This window comes from Salmo salar, chromosome ssa19, assembly GCF_905237065.1.
Source record: "Salmo salar chromosome ssa19, Ssal_v3.1, whole genome shotgun sequence".
Classification (NCBI taxonomy): domain Eukaryota; kingdom Metazoa; phylum Chordata; class Actinopteri; order Salmoniformes; family Salmonidae; genus Salmo; species Salmo salar.
In genome coordinates, this window is record NC_059460.1 from 78125090 (window position 1) to 78144043 (window position 18954).

General features: G+C 41.1%; 1 protein-coding gene and 1 long non-coding RNA gene across 2 annotated transcripts in view; one reads left to right on the plus strand and one right to left on the minus strand.

Moving 5' to 3' along the window:
• The window catches only part of LOC106579610 (myosin-7), a 21762-nt gene continuing 2808 nt past the window's right edge, over window positions 1-18954 (plus strand). Inside the window, exons 1-38 of the mRNA XM_014159700.2 lie at window positions 1-35; window positions 152-193; window positions 1887-2095; window positions 3058-3201; window positions 3293-3449; window positions 3539-3566; window positions 3652-3757; window positions 4914-5006; window positions 5401-5464; window positions 5555-5653; window positions 6087-6190; window positions 6827-6965; window positions 7065-7183; window positions 7388-7537; window positions 7629-7799; window positions 7971-8280; window positions 8377-8450; window positions 8623-8828; window positions 8925-9048; window positions 9565-9701; window positions 9791-10046; window positions 10259-10501; window positions 10584-10760; window positions 10854-10999; window positions 11080-11170; window positions 11651-12040; window positions 12147-12273; window positions 12371-12489; window positions 12575-12771; window positions 14514-14697; window positions 15065-15230; window positions 16391-16515; window positions 16603-16911; window positions 17016-17219; window positions 17321-17617; window positions 17768-17872; window positions 17972-18067; window positions 18163-18297. Of these exons, the coding sequence (XP_014015175.1) occupies window positions 1895-2095; window positions 3058-3201; window positions 3293-3449; window positions 3539-3566; window positions 3652-3757; window positions 4914-5006; window positions 5401-5464; window positions 5555-5653; window positions 6087-6190; window positions 6827-6965; window positions 7065-7183; window positions 7388-7537; window positions 7629-7799; window positions 7971-8280; window positions 8377-8450; window positions 8623-8828; window positions 8925-9048; window positions 9565-9701; window positions 9791-10046; window positions 10259-10501; window positions 10584-10760; window positions 10854-10999; window positions 11080-11170; window positions 11651-12040; window positions 12147-12273; window positions 12371-12489; window positions 12575-12771; window positions 14514-14697; window positions 15065-15230; window positions 16391-16515; window positions 16603-16911; window positions 17016-17219; window positions 17321-17617; window positions 17768-17872; window positions 17972-18067; window positions 18163-18297 (5793 nt within the window). The 5' untranslated portion in view covers window positions 1-35; window positions 152-193; window positions 1887-1894. The remainder of the gene's footprint in view (window positions 36-151; window positions 194-1886; window positions 2096-3057; window positions 3202-3292; window positions 3450-3538; window positions 3567-3651; window positions 3758-4913; window positions 5007-5400; window positions 5465-5554; window positions 5654-6086; window positions 6191-6826; window positions 6966-7064; window positions 7184-7387; window positions 7538-7628; window positions 7800-7970; window positions 8281-8376; window positions 8451-8622; window positions 8829-8924; window positions 9049-9564; window positions 9702-9790; window positions 10047-10258; window positions 10502-10583; window positions 10761-10853; window positions 11000-11079; window positions 11171-11650; window positions 12041-12146; window positions 12274-12370; window positions 12490-12574; window positions 12772-14513; window positions 14698-15064; window positions 15231-16390; window positions 16516-16602; window positions 16912-17015; window positions 17220-17320; window positions 17618-17767; window positions 17873-17971; window positions 18068-18162; window positions 18298-18954) is intronic.
• Window positions 8728-18954, minus strand: part of LOC123729038 (uncharacterized) — a 20818-nt gene continuing 10591 nt past the window's right edge. Inside the window, exons 2-3 of the long non-coding RNA XR_006760809.1 lie at window positions 15057-15193; window positions 8728-8816 (exon numbers count right to left, since the gene is read on the minus strand). This is a non-coding gene — a long non-coding RNA (uncharacterized lncRNA). The remainder of the gene's footprint in view (window positions 8817-15056; window positions 15194-18954) is intronic.

Genomic DNA, 18954 nt, shown 5'->3' on the forward strand with positions numbered 1-18954 from the left:
CCAGGGGGAGACACAAGGCACTGGACATCCTGAAGGTAAGCATATAGAGGCAGTCTGCTGAGGAGGGCAAAGATAATCATCGCAGGACCTTACAATTGTCATTACCAAGTTGATTGATATTGGTCTTTATATTTGTCTATTTCATTCTCAGTAGAGATCCTTTCCAACCTATCCAAGGTGTGACCAACAACAGGTAAGAATCATAATCCTCTAAAATAGAGGTTCTACAACATGCCTCCTAGTGGTTTAATGTGTTTCATGAAAACTATTATTAGTTTGCCAAATTACCTACAGGTGTTCTGCCTCGACCCTCATGTCTTTTTTAGGCTATTACTTTAGGCCGTGGCTGCGAATCCAACTTTTTAGGCCTCACTCAAAGATCCGGAGCTTTCCGAAGCTTATGCGCATGTACGGATCCTGTTCCGCGAATGTGTATATTCTCTACTTTATGAGCAGAGAACAGGCTACTCAAGCGAATGGCGCTTGTTTAAAGATAAAGTTAGATCAAAGCTGAATCAGTGTCTGCAAGATCACATAACAAGCACCGTGACCATTCGCCTGATTAGCCTGTTCGCTGCATCTAAAGGTGAGAATATGCACACACGCAGGACGTGATCCGCACATGCGCAGAGGCTTCGGGAAGCTCCAGATGTTTTAGCGCAGCGGACAAAAAATAAAATAAAAAAAGAAGTCGGCTCAACAGCCACTCCATGTATTTTAAAGTTCTATTGGTCTGCCATGCTGGTACAGTATACTGCTCATATACAGAACATACATAAAGTGATAATAGGATCCAATTTTCCAATTTATTTAGCTCTTTGGGGAAAATGTTTGGGAGCGAGTTTTTAAAATACATTTTGTGAAGTATTAGGCAAAATCAAATGGCTGTAAATACTTCACTAAATTAATTTTAAAAAGTCGGTCCCAAACATTTTCCTCAAAGACCTAAATAAATTTTAAAATTGGATACTAGTATCACTTTATGCATGTTTCAAAACTGGTTCCAGAGTAAAGGGATAGTTATGGATTTTCTCAGTGAGGCCTTTTATCTACTTCCCCAGAGTCAGGTGAACTTGTGGATACATTTTTTATGTCTCTGCGTTCAGAATGAAGATCGCTAACTAGTATTAGGTAAATTGCTAACTAGCATTAGCGGAATGACTGGATGTCTATGGGAACAGCTAGCATCCTGTAGACTTCCAGGCTAGCTTAATTTCCATCCCTGTACATACATACAGGCTAACCCCCCTGTTATTGGTAATGGTGAGAGTTTAGCATGTCTTGGGGGTATGATCTTGGACCCTCTGTAACTTTCTCACTCACAATTATTCATGATTCATTCAGGATTATCCATAATCATGGTTGCATCCACATTCATGTAGAAGTGTTTAGAAACATATTATATTCTTATTTACAATAAAAGTGACTCCAAAATGACACAATACATTAATTACCATAAATTTCTATTGGGCAAAAAATAATCTGAAACAAAACCAAAACGAACTGCAAATGCATCCAACAAGTTTGTAGAGTCACAAGCTTGATGTAATCATTGCATGCTAGGAATATGGGACCAATTACTAAACTTTTGACTACTTCATTTATAAGAATCTTTAGGAGGTTTTTTGAGAGAAAAAAATATTACTTGTTAAACAAAATCTCTTCCTCTGTGCAATTGTATTAGTATAAAATAATATAATTTATTTTCTACAGTCAAGGGTGTCAATAACTTCGAACCCCACTGTACGCATTCAAAGCTCTGTGCCACAAATTTAAGAATGTGTGACATGTTGATGGCAGAGTTTGGGGTCGGCATTAATTTAAACCTGGTACTGTGTGTAAATAATGTCCATACTGCATTCAATGCTCTGTTTCTGTCTGCACAGGTTTAAGAATGGGGGACAGTTTGATGGCAGAGTTTGGCGCCGCAGCTTCCTATCTGCGTAAGTCAGACAAGGAGCGTATGGAATGCCAGACTAGACCCTTTGACATAAAGAGAGAGTGCTATGTGCCAGACCCTGAGGTTGAGTACGTCAAGGCCACAATCACCAGCAGAGATGGGGCTAAAGTCACCGTTGATACTGAGTTTGGAAAGGTAAATATTTTACTATTAAAATTCTTATTAAAAGATACTTTTGGCCATGTAGTGTATGTGGACACCTGCTCGAACATCTCATTCCAAAAGCATTGGCATTAATATGGAGTTGGTCCCCCATTTGCTGCTATAACAGCCTCCAGTCCACTGGGAAGGCTTTCCACTAGATGTTGGAATATTGCTGCGGGGACTTGCTTCCATTCAGCCACAAGAGCATTAGTAAGGTCGGGCACTGATGTTGGGCGATTAGGCCTGGCTTGCAGTCGGCGTTCCAATTCATCCCAAAGGTGTTCGATGGGGTTGAGGTCAGGGCTCTGTGCAGGCCAGTCAAGTTTTTCCACACCAATCTCAACAAACCATTTCTGTATGGACCTCGCTTTGTGCACAGGGGCATTGTCATGCTGAAACAGAAAAGGGCCTTCCCCAAACTGTTGCCACAAAGTTGGAAGCGCCGAATTGTCTAGAATGACATTGTTTGCTGTACCGTTAAGATTTCCAGTCACTAGAACTAAGGGGCCTACCCCGAACCATGAAAAACTGCCCCAGACCATTATTCCTCCTCCACCAAACTTTACAGTTGGCACTATGCATTCTCCTGGTATCCGCCAAACCCAGATTCGTCACTTGGACTGCTGGGTGGTGAATCCTGATTCATCACGCCATAGAACGTGTTTCCACTGCTCCAGAGTCCAATGGCGGCAAGCATTACACCACTACAGCTGACGCTTGGCGATGCACATGGTGATCTTATGCTGGTGTGCGGCTGCTCAGCCATGGAAACCTATTTCATGAAGTGTATAACAAAGAGCAGAATTCTAACTTGAGATCTTTAACTTTCATGCAAATCAGGCATTACATGTAAATTGATAATTTGTTAAAAATCAAGTAACGATTTGTCTCCAAAGTGAATACCTCTACACCTTGAAAATGAAACAAAATCATTTAATTTGCCCATCTTTCAGACTGTTACTGTGAAGGAGGACGACGTTCACCCCCAGAACCCGCCAAAGTTTGATAAAATTGAGGACATGGCGATGTTCACCTTCCTGCATGAGCCTGCTGTGCTGTTTAACCTCAAAGAGCGTTACGCAGCCTGGATGATCTACGTAAGTCATGCCTGACTGCTAATATCTCCATTAAATCAAACATTCATTCAAATGGATGAAACTAAATCTGCATCTCCCTCGTCTTCCACAGACCTACTCAGGGCTGTTCTGTGTCACTGTCAACCCCTACAAGTGGCTGCCAGTGTACGATCAGTCTGTTGTCAATGCATACAGAGGCAAGAAGAGGACAGAAGCTCCTCCTCACATCTTCTCCATCTCTGACAATGCCTACCAGTACATGTTGTCAGGTAAAATATCACTTTTCCTTTTCATCTACATTGGCATATCAAAAGATTTTTGTGTAATGACACATTTACTGATAATTCTCTTTCAACAGACAGGGAAAATCAGTCTGTTCTTATCACGTAAGTACATCAACCAAAGGTTACATTGATTTGAGGCTATTTAAAATTAAGATCAATTCTGAGACGTTTGTATTTTCAATCCCAGTGGAGAATCCGGTGCTGGAAAGACTGTGAACACCAAGAGGGTCATTCAGTACTTTGCCAGCATTGCTGCTGTCAGTGGAAAGAAAAGCGCTGCAGAAGAAAAAAAGGTAAATAGAAAATGAAGATTCTGCGATGAGGTAGTGTCCCCATGAGTGACAGAACACAGCCAATCACAGCGTAAATAGAGAAAATGACCAACGCCTATGCTCTGTGCTTTCGCTGGCTGCCCCTCCACGACAGGAAGCACTGAGCTAGGCTGAAACATATTGGATCTGTCTTACTCAAAGAGAACATGTTTCTATCCGGCTTTATTAACTCAATGATACAAATTATTATTGTTTGCAAACTGATATGTAATGTGAATTAATGCCAAAATTACATGCAAAATGGGCAAATAAATAAATACATTAGCTAAACATATAGGGCTCAAAATGAATGATGAATGATGGGTTGCCACTGCTAGTTAGTCTGTATATCACTACTGTATATCACTATCAAATGCCTCTCCCTCTCCTCTGACAAAGGCCCACTGCACATGCAGGTGATGCAAACAACATGACCTTTCCAGGATTTTCATTGCTGACCAAAATGTTGGTATAATTGCGCAAATAACTCACTAACTAGCAATGTGGCTTTCTCGCGACTGCATGATTGAAAGACCACTCATGCCTGTCAATTAAGGCCTACAATAATTATACTCTGATTTGCTCTGCAGAGATTGGGAGAACAGTGTGCAACACATTGCATCCAGAGGGCACTGATCCACTGATGACACACATTGTGATTTTTCTGTGATTCTTATTACTTGTCCATTCAGACAACTTAAATCCATATTCTTCTTGTCCAACAATTTATTTTTTATTTTTGACTTGCCCCAGGCAAGCGGACAAGCGTTAATGTTGAGCCCTGTGTTCATCATTATCGATCCTAAATGAAACATTTTTCATGGCTGGATGAGCATATCAAATCAAATCAAATTCTATTAGTCACATGCGCAGAATACAACCTTATACAGGGGGGTACCGGTACAGAGTTAATGTGCGGGGCCACTGGTTAGTTGTGGTAATATGTACATGTAGGTAGAGTTATTAAAGTGACTATACATAGATGATAACAACAGAGAGTAGCAGGGTTGTAAAAGAGGGGGAGAGGGGAGCGGGCAATGCAAATAGTCTGGGAAGCCATTTGATTAGATCCATTTTTACTCATGGAGTATTGGTGTTCATTGCAGCATTTTCTCACTGTATGTATGTTGGTTTCTAGGGGACGCTGGAGGATCAAATCATCCAGGCCAATCCTGCCCTGGAGGCTTTTGGTAATGCCAAGACCATCAGGAATGACAACTCCTCTCGATTCGTAAGTTTGGTCTCTGTTTGCAGTCAAACACCATTCAAATCTTATCCTATATTTTAATCTTATCTGTTATCTTCTCGATTTGAATTTTATAAGGATAAGAATTTTATTAGGATCCCCATTAGTTGATGTCGTGACGTCAGCTAATCTTCCTCGGGTTCATCAGCTAATCTTCCCTTTTGGGACTGTATGTGTGCAACAGACCTGGGTTTAAATAGTATTTGTTTTATTTGAAATACTTTCAGTGTCTAATTGAGCCTACCAGATAGGTGGAATTTAAACCCATTCAAGCTCAATCAAGCACACCGAAGGTATTCAAAAATAAAACAACTACTACTACTACTTGAACCCAGATCTGGTGTGCTCATTCATTTCTGCTTTTGACAATAACTTACAGGGTAAATTCATCCGAATTCATTTTGGAGTCAGTGGGAAGCTTTCGTCTGCTGACATTGAGACTTGTGAGTACAATAGTATATTTGCTCAGAATTGAACAGATCTCTTTGACAGGAAACACATTAATACCAAAAGCACTTTTCCATACTGATCAGATCTTCTGGAAAAGTCACGTGTAACTTTCCAGCTCAAGGCTGAGAGAGACTATCACATCTTCTACCAGATTCTGTCCCAAAAGAAACCAGAACTGCTGGGTGAGTATTAAATAAACTGTGTACTGAGCGGGCTTGAGGTCCATTTGAATTAAACTGAGAATTTCTGATGAATTCCAATTAAATTCTTATGCTGCAGCCAGGGCATGGAGTGTGCTACCCCCTCATTCCCAACCGTAAAACTCACAACATAATGTATTGTGATTTATGCTGTAACATTTCCTATGTCCATGAGAAAGTTGCAATTATTTAAATGCCATTTAAGCACACAACATTGACATTTGCTGCATGAAAAACAATCTCCAGGTGCAGTTTTTCTAAACTTGATTTGGACTAATTTGCCGTCCTGTCTATTTATAATATTACTGTTGTTTTGTTGTTTTTGTACAATGCCAATTTTCCAAATAGTATGTTATGTTATGGCCTATACCACAGCCTGAACACAAATCAAACTGTGCTGTTTAAATATTTTCAGAGATGCTACTCATCACCAGCAATCCCTATGACTACGCCTTCATCTCCCAAGGAGAGATTACTGTAACTTCCATTAATGACGCAGATGAGCTAATGGCTACTGATGTGAGTAAAACATGTTCATACTGTACACACTGAGCGTCAAATCCTTAGGAACACCTTCCTAATACTGAGTTGCATCCCCTTTTGCCTTCAGAACAGCCTACAATTCATTGGAGATGGACTCATGGACTCAACAAGGTGTCAAAAGCGTTCCACAGGGATGCTGGCCCATGTTGAATCCAATGCTTCTGAAAGTTGTGTCAAATTGGCTGGATGTACTTTGGGTATTCTTGACAAACATTGAAGACTGCTGAGCGTGAAAAACCCAGCAGCAGTTTAAGTTCTTGACACACTCAAACCAGTGCGCCTGGCACCTACTAACATACCCCGTTCTAAACGCACTTAAATCTTTTGTCTTGCCCATTCACCCTCTGAATGGCACACATACACAATCCATGTCTCAACTGTTTCAAGGCTTAAAAATCCCTCTTTAACCTGTCTCCTCCACTTCATTCATCTACACCGATTGAAGGTGACATTAACAAGGGATGAAATCTTTAACTGAACTCCCCTGGTCAGTCTATTTCATGGAAAGAGCAGGTGCTCCTAATGTTTTGTACACTCACTGCATGTGGTAAAAATCCACTTGTATCCAACTCTCTCACCAATACAAAACAATGGCTTTTATTTCGAAACTAGGATGCCTTTAATGTGCTTGGATTCTCCCAAGAAGAGATTAATGGCATTTATAAGCTGACTGGGGCCATCATGCACTACGGCAACATGAAGTTCAAGAATAAGCAGCGGGAGGAGCAAGCAGAGGCAGATGGCACTGAGGGTGAGCACTGATTAAAAACCTCTCACTTTAACATAAGTAATGTCTGAAAAATCTGGCGGTCAGAGTGCCTCCACCAACCATAAAACTTTGCCTTTACAGATATTGACAAAGCTGCATATCTGATGGGCCTGAACTCTGCTGACCTGGTCAAGGGGCTGTGTCACCCAAGGGTCAAAGTAGGAAATGAGTGGGTCACCAAAGGTCAGAGTGTCGACCAGGTGAGTCTCAAAAAAGTTGTACATTTCAAGGAGATAAACATTTTGAGCATAAAACTTCTGTTTAGAGTTGCTAATATTTTCATGCCTGTGATTCCCCATTGACGATGCTTTTAAGTCCAAGGCCTGATCTGTGTCTGGGAAACTGTCCCTATGCTTTTATGTGGAGCCTATGTTTTGGTAAATTATTTCCTCAATATTTTGTAGGTTAACTACTCCATTGGTGCACTGTCAAAGAAAATTTACGAGAACATGTTCCTCTGGATGGTGATAAGAATCAACCTTTCACTGGACACAAAGAACGCTCGCCAGCACTTCATTGGTGTGCTGGACATTGCCGGCTTTGAGATCTTTGATGTGAGTGATTTGATAAAAGGCCACGTCATGAAACGATTCATCTAAAACATTACAGCTGACAAAATAAAGTAACTGTAAACTTCTATTTCAGTTCAACACCTTTGAGCAGCTGTGCATCAACTTCACTAATGAGAAGCTGCAGCAGTTCTTCAACCACCACATGTTTGTGCTGGAGCAGGAAGAGTATAAGAAAGAGGGCATCGTCTGGGAGTTCATTGACTTCGGCATGGACTTGGCTGCCTGCATTGACCTCATTGAAAGGGTTGGTGTCTTCAGTTTCGCAGAAGTTTAATTTATATGTTTGAATCTTTAAGATTTCAAACACTACAAGGGCAATCTTCATAAATGTGCTTCAACAACAACTTATTCTCATATTTATTCACTATGCTTTTCCCTTAGTATTCATTTATTTTCATTCATTTTCCCCTTTCAGCCCATGGGTATCATGTCCATCCTTGAAGAGGAGTGCATGTTCCCCAAGGCCAGTGATTCTACATTCAAAGCTAAGCTGTATGACACCCATCTGGGCAAAAATGCATGCTTCCAGAAGCCTAGGATTATTAAGGGTAGACCAGAGGCCCATTTCTCCCTGGTTCACTATGCTGGCACTGTTGACTACAACATTGGTAACTGGCTGGTGAAGAACAAGGACCCGCTGAATGAGACTGTGGTCGGACTGTTCCAGAAGTCAGGTCTTAAGTTCCTGGCCAACCTCTTTGTGGGCTATGCTGGTGCAGAAGGAGGTACTATGTGTTTTTATCGGCAAAGACTACAAACATCTAAAATAAATACAAATGCACATGACAATAGTATATTTAATTGATGTCATTATCATACAGCACCTGAAGAAAAAGCGGCTGGAGGAAAGAAGAAGAAAGGCTCTTCCTTCCAGACTGTGTCTGCATTGCACAGGGTAAATCTGACTTTAAATCAATATACTTCTGATGTTTTCAAATGGCAGATAATAACAAATGTATTATATTTGCGCTAAATTTGACATGTCTATGTTGTGGATTGGCATGTTAGCATTAAATGCCGTTATGACTCGTGAGGTACTGGGAGTAATTTATAGAAAATTCTTACAGGAGAACTTGGGTAAACTCATGACCAACTTGAGGTCTACTCACCCCCACTTTGTGCGTTGCCTCATCCCCAACGAGACCAAGACTCCTGGGGCCATGGAGAATCCTCTGGTCATGCACCAGCTGCGCTGTAACGGTGTGCTGGAAGGCATCAGGATCTGTAGAAAGGGCTTCCCCAACAGGATCCTGTATGCTGACTTCAAACAAAGGTACAAATTATTATGCTTTTATTATGCATAAATTCAACTGTTTACCTATTCAGGGGTTCTATTTTTGAAGATAATTGCTTTCTGATTTAAATTCAGATACCGCATCCTCAATCCAAATGCTATCCCTGAGGGTCAGTTCATGGACAACATGAAGGCAGCAGAAAAACTTCTGGGCTCTCTGGACATTGACCACACCCAGTACAGATTAGGACACACTAAGGTACGTTCTCTAAATAGATGAAAAGCAATAGCAGCAATTACAGGGTCCAAGCATTATATTACCAATACAACACCATCAGGTCAACCGGAGCAATGCCACTTGCTGATATACCACTGACCATGCTTACAACATATCATCTGTCTCTAGGCCAAATGGATCAAGTCAAGAGATACAAATATATACTTGGTGTAGCGCCACCATGTAGTAAATCCAGATCTGGCTACATATAAGATATGAAAAGCATTGTGGCCATACTGTTTGAGATAGACCGTGCCAAATGTTTTAAATCTTGGTCAAAATGCTGGGTAAGTTGTAAAATCAATTTCTCATTCCAGGGCCAACTTGTGGTCAATTTGTGCCTTTTTCGCACAGAGGCAAGAAATCAACAATCTAAACATGACTATAAACATGGGGGATAAGACATTCAAGTTATTTGTGGTCAACTGGCAGACAAATATAATCCTACAGAATATAAGATGATCCAACCACCACATGATGGCCTTTGTCTATCATTAGGTGTTCTTCAAGGCTGGTCTCCTGGGTACCCTTGAGGAGATGAGAGATGACCGTCTCGCTCTTATCATCACTGGCCTCCAGGCCCGATCACGTGGTCTCCTTGCCAGAATTGAGTTCCAGAAAATTGTTGAACGCAGGTTGGAATAAGAATAGATAAAACTTCTGCAGACAATATGGTGGAGGTGGAAAAGGGTGTATAAAAAGCTACTTCTATTTCATTTCACAGGGATGCCTTGCTTGTGATCCAATGGAACATTCGTGCCTTCATGGGTGTCAAGAATTGGCCCTGGATGAAGATGTACTTCAAGATTAAACCTCTGCTGAAGTCAGCAGAGACTGAGAAGGAGATGGCGAACATGAAGGAAGAATTCCTGAAGCTTAAAGAGGCTTATGCTAAAAGTGAAGCCCGTAGAAAGGAGCTGGAAGAGAAGATGGTCTCCCTTATCCAAGAGAAGAATGACCTGCAGATCGCTGTTCAAACTGTGAGTAGCTTTAACTGCACTACAGTTACGTTGCTGCACTCACATCCTTTGTCAATACTGCCTTAGCTAACTACAGAAATGTAAAAACAGAGAAAAAGGAGACATGATTTGCTAAATAGGTATGCACAATCAGCGGAGCATTTGTAGTCTCCAAATATTTTGCCACCAAACAGAAAATTTGATATACTTACAATATACTGACACATTGACAGTCAGAAGACACTATTGGTGATGCTGAAGAGAGATGCGAGGGTCTGATCAAGAGCAAAATCCAGCTTGAGGCCAAAGCCAAAGAGCTGACAGAAAGACTGGAGGATGAGGAGGAGATGAATTCAGAGCTGACTGCTAAGAAGAGGAAGCTGGAAGATGAGTGCTCAGAACTCAAGAAGGACATTGATGATCTGGAGCTCACTCTGGCTAAAGTGGAGAAGGAAAAGCATGCCACAGAGAACAAGGTAAAAGTTGTTCTTCATTCTTGTATTGTTAAAACGCCAATTGATTGTTTTGGATGAAAGCGTAATGACATTGTTTCCTTAGGTTAAAAACCTTACTGAAGAGATGGCAGCTCTGGACGAAATCATTGCCAAGCTGACCAAGGAGAAGAAGGCTCTGCAGGAGGCTCATCAGCAAACATTGGATGACCTGCAGAGTGAGGAGGACAAGGTCAACACACTGACCAAGGCCAAAGCCAAACTGGAACAGCAAGTTGATGATGTGAGTATTAAATAGGAATTCATAAATATGACAAAATAAGTAATATTCTAAAATAGACTACAGTACAATATTGTTTAATATATCCTTCATCAGCTCGAAGGGTCTCTGGAGCAAGAGAAGAAGGTGAGGATGGACCTTGAGAGAGCCAAAAGAAAGCTGGAAGGAGACTTGAAGTTGACCCAGGAGAGCCTAATGGACCTGGAGAACGACAAGCAGCAAATGGAGGAGAGAATGAAGAAGTAAGATCAAAGATCAAAAAATGGTTATAGAATATTATTCAGTAGAAATGCTTTCTCAAAAAGCATGTTCTTTTTAATAGGAAGGACTTTGAGATGAGCCAACTCAACAGCAAGATTGAGGATGAACAGGCCATGAGTGCCCAACTTCAGAAGAAACTGAAAGAGCTGCAGGTATTTCAATAGCATTATTGAAAAGGGAATCTTTCTGTTACACTTGTAGAGTTGTAAAGTAACGAATTACAACTACTCTAGTTAATGTAATTGAGTAGCTTTTCTGAGTATTTTTTTTTAAAGTCAGTAATTTTATTCTAGTTGAGTAAAATGTTGTGTAACAATATTCTACTTAAGAAAAATATTTCAGTAATCCCTACACCCCTGATTTTAATCGCTTTGAATGTTTAATTTATTTTCAAATGTTGCCTTGTTGCTATTAATAAAATAAACGAACTTTTACTTTTTCAATTTAATGCATGGAAAATATGTGTAACAACATTCAGATACCCTTAGCAAAATTATCAAGCTTAATGAAGTACTCAGAGTACTTTTTAAATTATCTACCATTTACTTTTACTTGAGAAGGATATTTCAGTACTCTTTCCCCCATTGTACACTTGACACTTGTTCTGTAAATCGTAATTCCCTCCATTTCAGGCCCGCATTGAGGAGCTGGAGGAAGAGCTGGAGTCTGAGAGAGCTGCCCGTGCCAAGGTGGAGAAACAGAGGGCAGACTTGGCCAGAGAGCTGGAGGAGATCAGTGAGAGGCTGGAGGAGGCAGGTGGAGCCACTGCTGCCCAGATTGAGATGAACAAGAAGAGGGAGGCTGAGTTCCAGAAGGTGCGCAGAGACCTTGAAGAGGCTACTCTGCAGCATGAGGCTACAGCTGCCTCTCTGAGGAAGAAAAATGCTGACAGTGTGGCTGACCTGGGAGAGCAGATTGACAACCTTCAGAGAGTGAAGCAGAAGCTGGAGAAGGAGAAGAGTGAGCTCAGGCTGGAGCTGGATGATGTGGCCTCCAACATGGAGCAGATTGTGAAGTCCAAAGTATGTGGTATCACTAAGCAATCATAAAATGTGTTATCGGTACATGCTTTTTAAAGATGGAATCTAGTGACGGTCTTCTGTCATTCAAAAACAAATCTGTTTTTAGACAAACTTGGAGAAAATGTGCCGCACTCTCGAGGACCAGATGAGTGAATACAGGACGAAAGCTGAGGAAGGACAGCGATCCATCAATGATTTCACCATGCAGAAAGCAAAGCTTCAAACTGAGAATGGTATATTAACTAAAAATCGGGACATTCACATGAACAGCAACAACAAATAACCAAATAAGTAATATCATTTGAAATAATTAGAATTGCATTAAAACAGGTGAACTTGCCAGACAGCTGGAGGAGAAGGACTCTCTGGTCTCTCAACTGACCAGAGGTAAGCAGTCCAACGTTCAGCAGATTGAAGACCTCAAGAGACAACTGGAGGAGGAAGTCAAGGTATTTATACAAAAAATGAAGTGTCAATAATCAACTTCATTTAACCTCCGGCATAATTTGATTCTTTACAAAATGTCCTTACCAGGCAAAGAACGCACTTGCCCATGCAGTGCAGTCTGCTCGCCATGACTCAGATCTGCTGAGGGAGCAGTATGAGGAGGAGCAGGAGGCCAAGGCTGAGCTACAGCGTGGCATGTCCAAAGCTAATGCTGAAGTGGCTCAGTGGAGAACCAAGTATGAAACTGATGCCATCCAGAAGACCGAGGAGCTTGAAGATGCAAAGTAAGGATGTTTTCTTACTTTTAAGGCTATTCAACCTTGGCTGAATTAGTGACACATAAAAGTACATGAATGATACTTGAATTACCTGATATAGAGCGCATTCAGAAAGTATTCAGACCCCTTGACTTTTTCCACATTTTGTTACGTTAAAGCCTTATTCGAAAATTGATTAAATTGTCTTTTTCCCTAATCAATCTACCTACACACAATACCCCATAACGACAAAGTAAAACAGGTTTTTAGAAATTTTAGCAAATTAATAACAAAAAAATTACTGAAACATCAGATTTACATTAACATTCAGACCCTTTACTCAGTACTTTGTTGAAACACCTTTGGCAGCGATTACAGCCTTGAGTATTCTTCGGTATGACGCTACAAGCTTGACACACCTGCATTTTGGGAGTTTCTCCCATTCTTCTCTGTAGATCCTCTCAACCTCTGTCAGGTTGGATGGGGAGTGTCGCTGCACAGTTATTTTCAGGTCTCTCCAGAAATGTTCGATCAGGTTCAATTCTGGGTTCTGGCTGGGCAAATCAAGGACATTCAGAGACTTGACCCGAAGCAACTCCTGTGTTGTCTAGGCTGTGTGCTTAGGGTCGTTGTACTGTTGGAAGGTGAACCTTCGCACCAGTCTTAGGTCTGAGTGCTCTTGAGCAGGTTTTCATCAAGGAACTCTCTGTACTTTGCTCTGTTCATCTATCCCTCAATCCTGAATAGTCTCCCAGTCCGTGCCGTTGAAGAACATCCCACCACCATGCTTCACCGTAGGGATGGTGCCAGGTTTCCTCCAGACATGACGCTTGGCATTCAGGCCAAACAGTTCAATCTTGGTTTCATCAGACCAGAGGATCGTTTACTCATGGTCTGAGAGTCCTTTAGGTGCCTTTTGGCAAACTCCAAGCAGGCTGTCATGTGCCTTTTACTGAGGAGTGGCATCCGTCTGGCCATTCTACCATAAAGGCCTGGTTGGTGGAGCGCTGCAGAGATGGTTGTCCTTCTGGAAGGGTCTCCCATCTCCAGAGGAACTCTGGAGCTTTGTCAGAGTGACCACCGGATTCTTGGTTACCTCCCTACAAAAGGCCCTTCTCCCCCGATTGCTCAGTTTGGCCGGGCGGCCAGCTCTAGGAAGAGTCTTGGTGGTTCCAAACGTCTTCCATTTAAGAATGATGGAGGCTAGTGTTCTTGGCGTCCTTCAATGCTGCAGACATTTTTTGGTACCCTTCCCCAGATCTGTGCTTCGACACAATCCTCTCTCGGAGCTCTACAGACAATTCCTTTGACCTCATGGCTTGGTTTTATCTCTGACATGCACTGTCAACTGTTGGACCTTATATAGACGTGTGTGTCTTTCCAAATTACGTCCAAACAATTTAATTTACCACAGGTGGACTCCAGTCAAGTTGTAGAAACATCTCAAGGATGATCAATGGAAACAGGATGCACCTGAGCTCAATTTCGAGTCTCATAGCAAAGGGTCTGAATAATTATGTAAATAAGGTATTTCTGTTTTTTTTTTTTAAGAAATTTGCTAAAATTGATAAAAATCTGTTTTTGCTTTGTCGTTATGGGTTATTGTGTGTAGATTGATGAGAAAAATATATAATTTAATACATTTTTGAATAAGTCTGTAATGTAACAAAATGTGGGTCTGAATACTTTCCAAATGCACTCTACAATCATTAAATATCAGACAGAAAAAAGGCAGATGTCTTAAATGTTTCTCATCTATGTCAATCCAGGAAGAAGCTGGCTCAGCGTCTGCAGGATGCAGAGGAAGCTGTGGAAGCTGTTAATGCTAAATGCTCCTCCCTGGAGAAGACCAAACACAGACTCCAGAATGAGATTGAAGATCTCATGGTGGATGTGGAGAGATCCAATGCAGCTGCTGCCGCTCTGGACAAAAAGCAAAGGAACTTCGACAAGGTAAGAAAATAAATGGTATACTCAAGTCCTATTAGCCTTCATTATAGTACATGATAGGGGCAGCCAGGTAGCCTAGTGGTTAGAGAAGTGGGCCAGCAACTTCAGACTGGAAAACCTGGTGAGAAGTGAGCCGGTAACCGGAGGTTTGCTGACATTATCCTACCATCGCCTGGAGTTGTGCCCTTGAGCAAGGCACTTAACCCCCTATAATTGCTCCAGGGGTGCAGTAATGCGGCTGACCCATTGCTTCCTGCCCCTGTGTGTCTCAGGGGCTTGGGTTGTGAGCCTCTTTCTTCTGTAAGTTAATGGACAATAAAGTACATCTTATCCTAATAATATACTGTATTGAAACCACTTACGTTTACAGGTCCTGGCTGAGTGGAAGCAGAAGTTTGAAGAGGCTCAGACTGAGCTGGAGAGTTCCCAGAAAGAGGCCAGATCTCTCAGCACTGAACTCTTCAAACTCAAGAACTCTTATGAGGAATCTCTGGATCATCTGGAGTCCATGAAAAGAGAGAACAAGAACCTCCAAGGTCAGAGCATATGCATTATTGGACTAAATAACTTAGTACAGGGGTTCCCCTATGCTAGGGCTCGGCATAGGGGGAGCCCACGTTTCATGGGGGGGCACGAGACCTTCCTTGATTTGAAGGGAACAATTCACAAAACAACGATCTGCGATGCTTTAGGCTAGAAAAAAAGCAGCAAACTGCCAGAGAAAGGCACAACTCTGATGCACATGGGAATATATTTGGTTGTCTCTATGACATTCAGAAGCTGAGCTATGACCTAAAGTCGAGGAGTCAAAGAAATTGTACTTTGTTTGGGAAGCCATCTTCAGGGATGCAAACTGGTGAGGGCCCAAAAAGGTGACAAATTTTCTTTGCACAGAAACACGCTGCTTTAAAATGCAAATTTCTAGTGACTTTCAGGCTGGATCCCTTCTTGAAATGCAGGTTTAAACTGTGTACTAATTAAACAACAAAGATTATTATCTACATGATCAGTCTCTGTGTAAACTAAAAAGTGGTTAATGTGAACCTAACTCATAGCAAAAAAATTTAAGGAAAGCTATCAAATGTTATTTGTTGCCTAGACTTTACTGCAAATAGCACTCAAGTCCACAGAATAAACAATACACTGATATTGGTTAGCCATGACAGCCTTTATAATAGAACGGATGTGACCACACACACACACACTAAATATTGCACTTGGGAAAAAAACATCTTAAAATACAAACACATCCCTCGTTCGCTTATAGCCAGTAGTGATCAAAACAAGCATATTACACAAAAACATTTATAAAAAATTATCATCAGATCTATACGAATCAAGTATGTTACCTATTTTGGATTCAAAACGAATTTCGCCGAAAGCATTTTAACATTTTGAAAGGCGACTAGTTTGCATCCCTGCATCTTATACAATGTGTGACTCTGTCACTATCAATTGATCTATTCACGTTCTGTAAAAGAGAATATGTATAATTAAATTGAGTTTAAATAAATTATCATAATAAAACATATTCGGTAGCGGAATAACATTTGGGGAAATTGTGTCAATTTATTATCTTTATTCTTCTTATTATCCTTCTTATCACTAAATAGCATGACTTAGTCAATTAAATATGGAAAGGACAATAACAATAGAGATAACAAATATTCTGATGTACAATTACATTTTTCCACAGAGGAAATTTCTGACTTGACTGAGCAACTTGGTGAGGGCGGAAAGAGCATCCATGAGCTGGAGAAGATCCGTAAACAGCTGGAGCAGGAGAAGGCTGAGATACAGTCAGCTCTAGAGGAAGCTGAGGTAAGAATAGAAAACATTTACTCATAGTGAAAGTACCAGAATTGAATTGTAAAATCTTCTAAACTATGGGTGGCTGTGTTCTCATAGGGCTCCCTAGAGCATGAAGAGGGCAAGATCCTGAGAGCACAGCTGGAGTTCAATCAGGTCAAAGCTGACATTGAACGGAAGCTAGTGGAGAAGGATGAGGAGATGGAGATGAATAAGAGGAACCAGCAGAGAGTGGTGGATACCCTGCAAAGCTCCCTGGAGTCAGAGACTCGCAGCAGGAATGAAGCTCTCAGGCTGAAGAAGAAGATGGAGGGAGATCTCAATGAGATGGAGATCCAGCTCAGCCAGGCTAACAGGCAGGCAACAGAGGCCCAGAAGCAACTTAAGGGTCTTCATTCCCATCTGAAGGTAATACTTCCACACCATTGTGAATTAAAAACATTGCTTGTGCCTTCACAAAAAGCCAAACCACACTGTGAAACAAAATATAGTAAAATCAATTCTCTCTACAGGATTCTCAAATGCAGCTGGATGATGCTCTTCGTGGCAGTGATGACCTGAAGGAGAACATTGCTATTGTAGAGAGACGTAACAACCTGATGCAGGCTGAGCTGGATGAGTTGAGAGCCATGGTGGAGCAGACTGAGAGAGGCCGCAAACTGGCTGAGCAGGAACTGCTGGATGTTAGTGAGAGAGTTCAGCTGCTGCACTCACAGGTAAGATGGTAATAGATAACAATTCGTGTTCTCCTTAAAATATCTGTGATTTGAGATTTGTTGAGGTTATATTAAAATAAATTTGTCATATATATGTGTAGAACACCAGCCTGTTGAGCCAGAAGAAGAAGCTAGAGGGTGACACATCCCAGCTTCAGAATGAAGTGGAGGAGGCTGTGCAGGAGTGCAGAAACGCTGAGGAAAAGGCCAAAAAGGCCATTACTGATGCTGCCATGATGGCAGAGGAGCTGAAGAAGGAGCAGGACACCAGTTCTCATCTGGAGCGCATGAAAAAGAACATGGAGCAGACCATCAAGGACCTGCAGCACCGCCTGGATGAAGCTGAACAAATTGCCATGAAAGGTGGCAAGAAGCAGATCCAGAAGCTGGAGTCCAGAGTAAGTGTCTGAGGCCCAACCTCATAATCTTCTATTAATTCTAAATCATTTTTCATATTTATAGTCATATTTCTAGCTTTAATATTAAAGGCAGTGGTAACTAACAACATAATTGGAATTAATGTGTTAACATTCATCATGTCTTTCTAGGTGAGGGAGCTAGAGAGTGAAGTGGAAATGGAGCAAAGGAGGAGCAGTGATTCTGTGAAAGGAGTCCGTAAATATGAGAGACGCATCAAGGAGCTCACCTACCAGGTACATCATATATTTTAATTTAACAATGCACTATTAACATGTTAAGAATCAAATGTAAGACACACAAATGACAATTTTTTCCTTTCTTTTTGGCTACAGACTGAGGAAGACCGTAAGAATTTGTCCCGTCTTCAGGACCTGGTGGACAAACTGCAGCTGAAGGTCAAATCCTACAAGAGAACTTCAGAGGAGGCTGTAAGTAGAAAACGTTCCATCATCCAACTGATACATCTGTAATTCTCAAATTGTTGTTTGCTAAAAACTTAAATCATACTTAAAACATTTCACAGGAGGAACAAGCCAATGCTAATTTGGGCAAGTTCCGCAAGATTCAGCATGAACTGGATGAGGCAGAGGAGAGGGCTGATATTGCTGAGTCTCAGGTTAACAAGATGAGAGCCAAGAGTCGTGATTCCAGCTCCAAGGTCAGTAAAGTTACTTTTTCAAGAGTCCAAAAGGATCATTTCAAACATCCCATGTACTGTAGTGTTCCCATGTAGATGGCAAAAACCTAAACTTTGAATAGCTTTAAGGCATATTACATCAAATTGCTATTCATATTATCGTTATTTATATTCCAGTTTTTTTAGAGGAGTTCCCCTTTAATTAAATTGTGTCTCACCCTAAATTGTTTTAGATTACTCCTTGAATTTGTGCCACAAACAGGTTTAACAATTTTCTGTAGTACATCCTGTAGTTGAAGAGCAACAATGTATTGAACTTTGTAGGAAATCAAATAAATGTATTGCCCAAGATTATCATAATACAGTAACAAAATCCATCAGTGATTCGTATTTTCCTTAAACTTTCTGAAGAGGCAACGCAGGAATGCCCCTTTCTTTGTGTTTGTCTACCACTTTGTGTAGCTGTTAGCGATGATGCTAATAATGATAACCGTTTTCTGGTAGATGGAAAGGGTTTCCCAAAAGCCTTCTCAATTAAATGTTAACTACAAAGTAAGAATACCTGGTATCACGATATCATGATTATTTGCATCAATCCAGTGGCGATTTGTTTAGCAAACTCTGCAATTACATGTGTGGTACAGAAACACCACTAACCAAACAAGTCTCTTGCTGGTG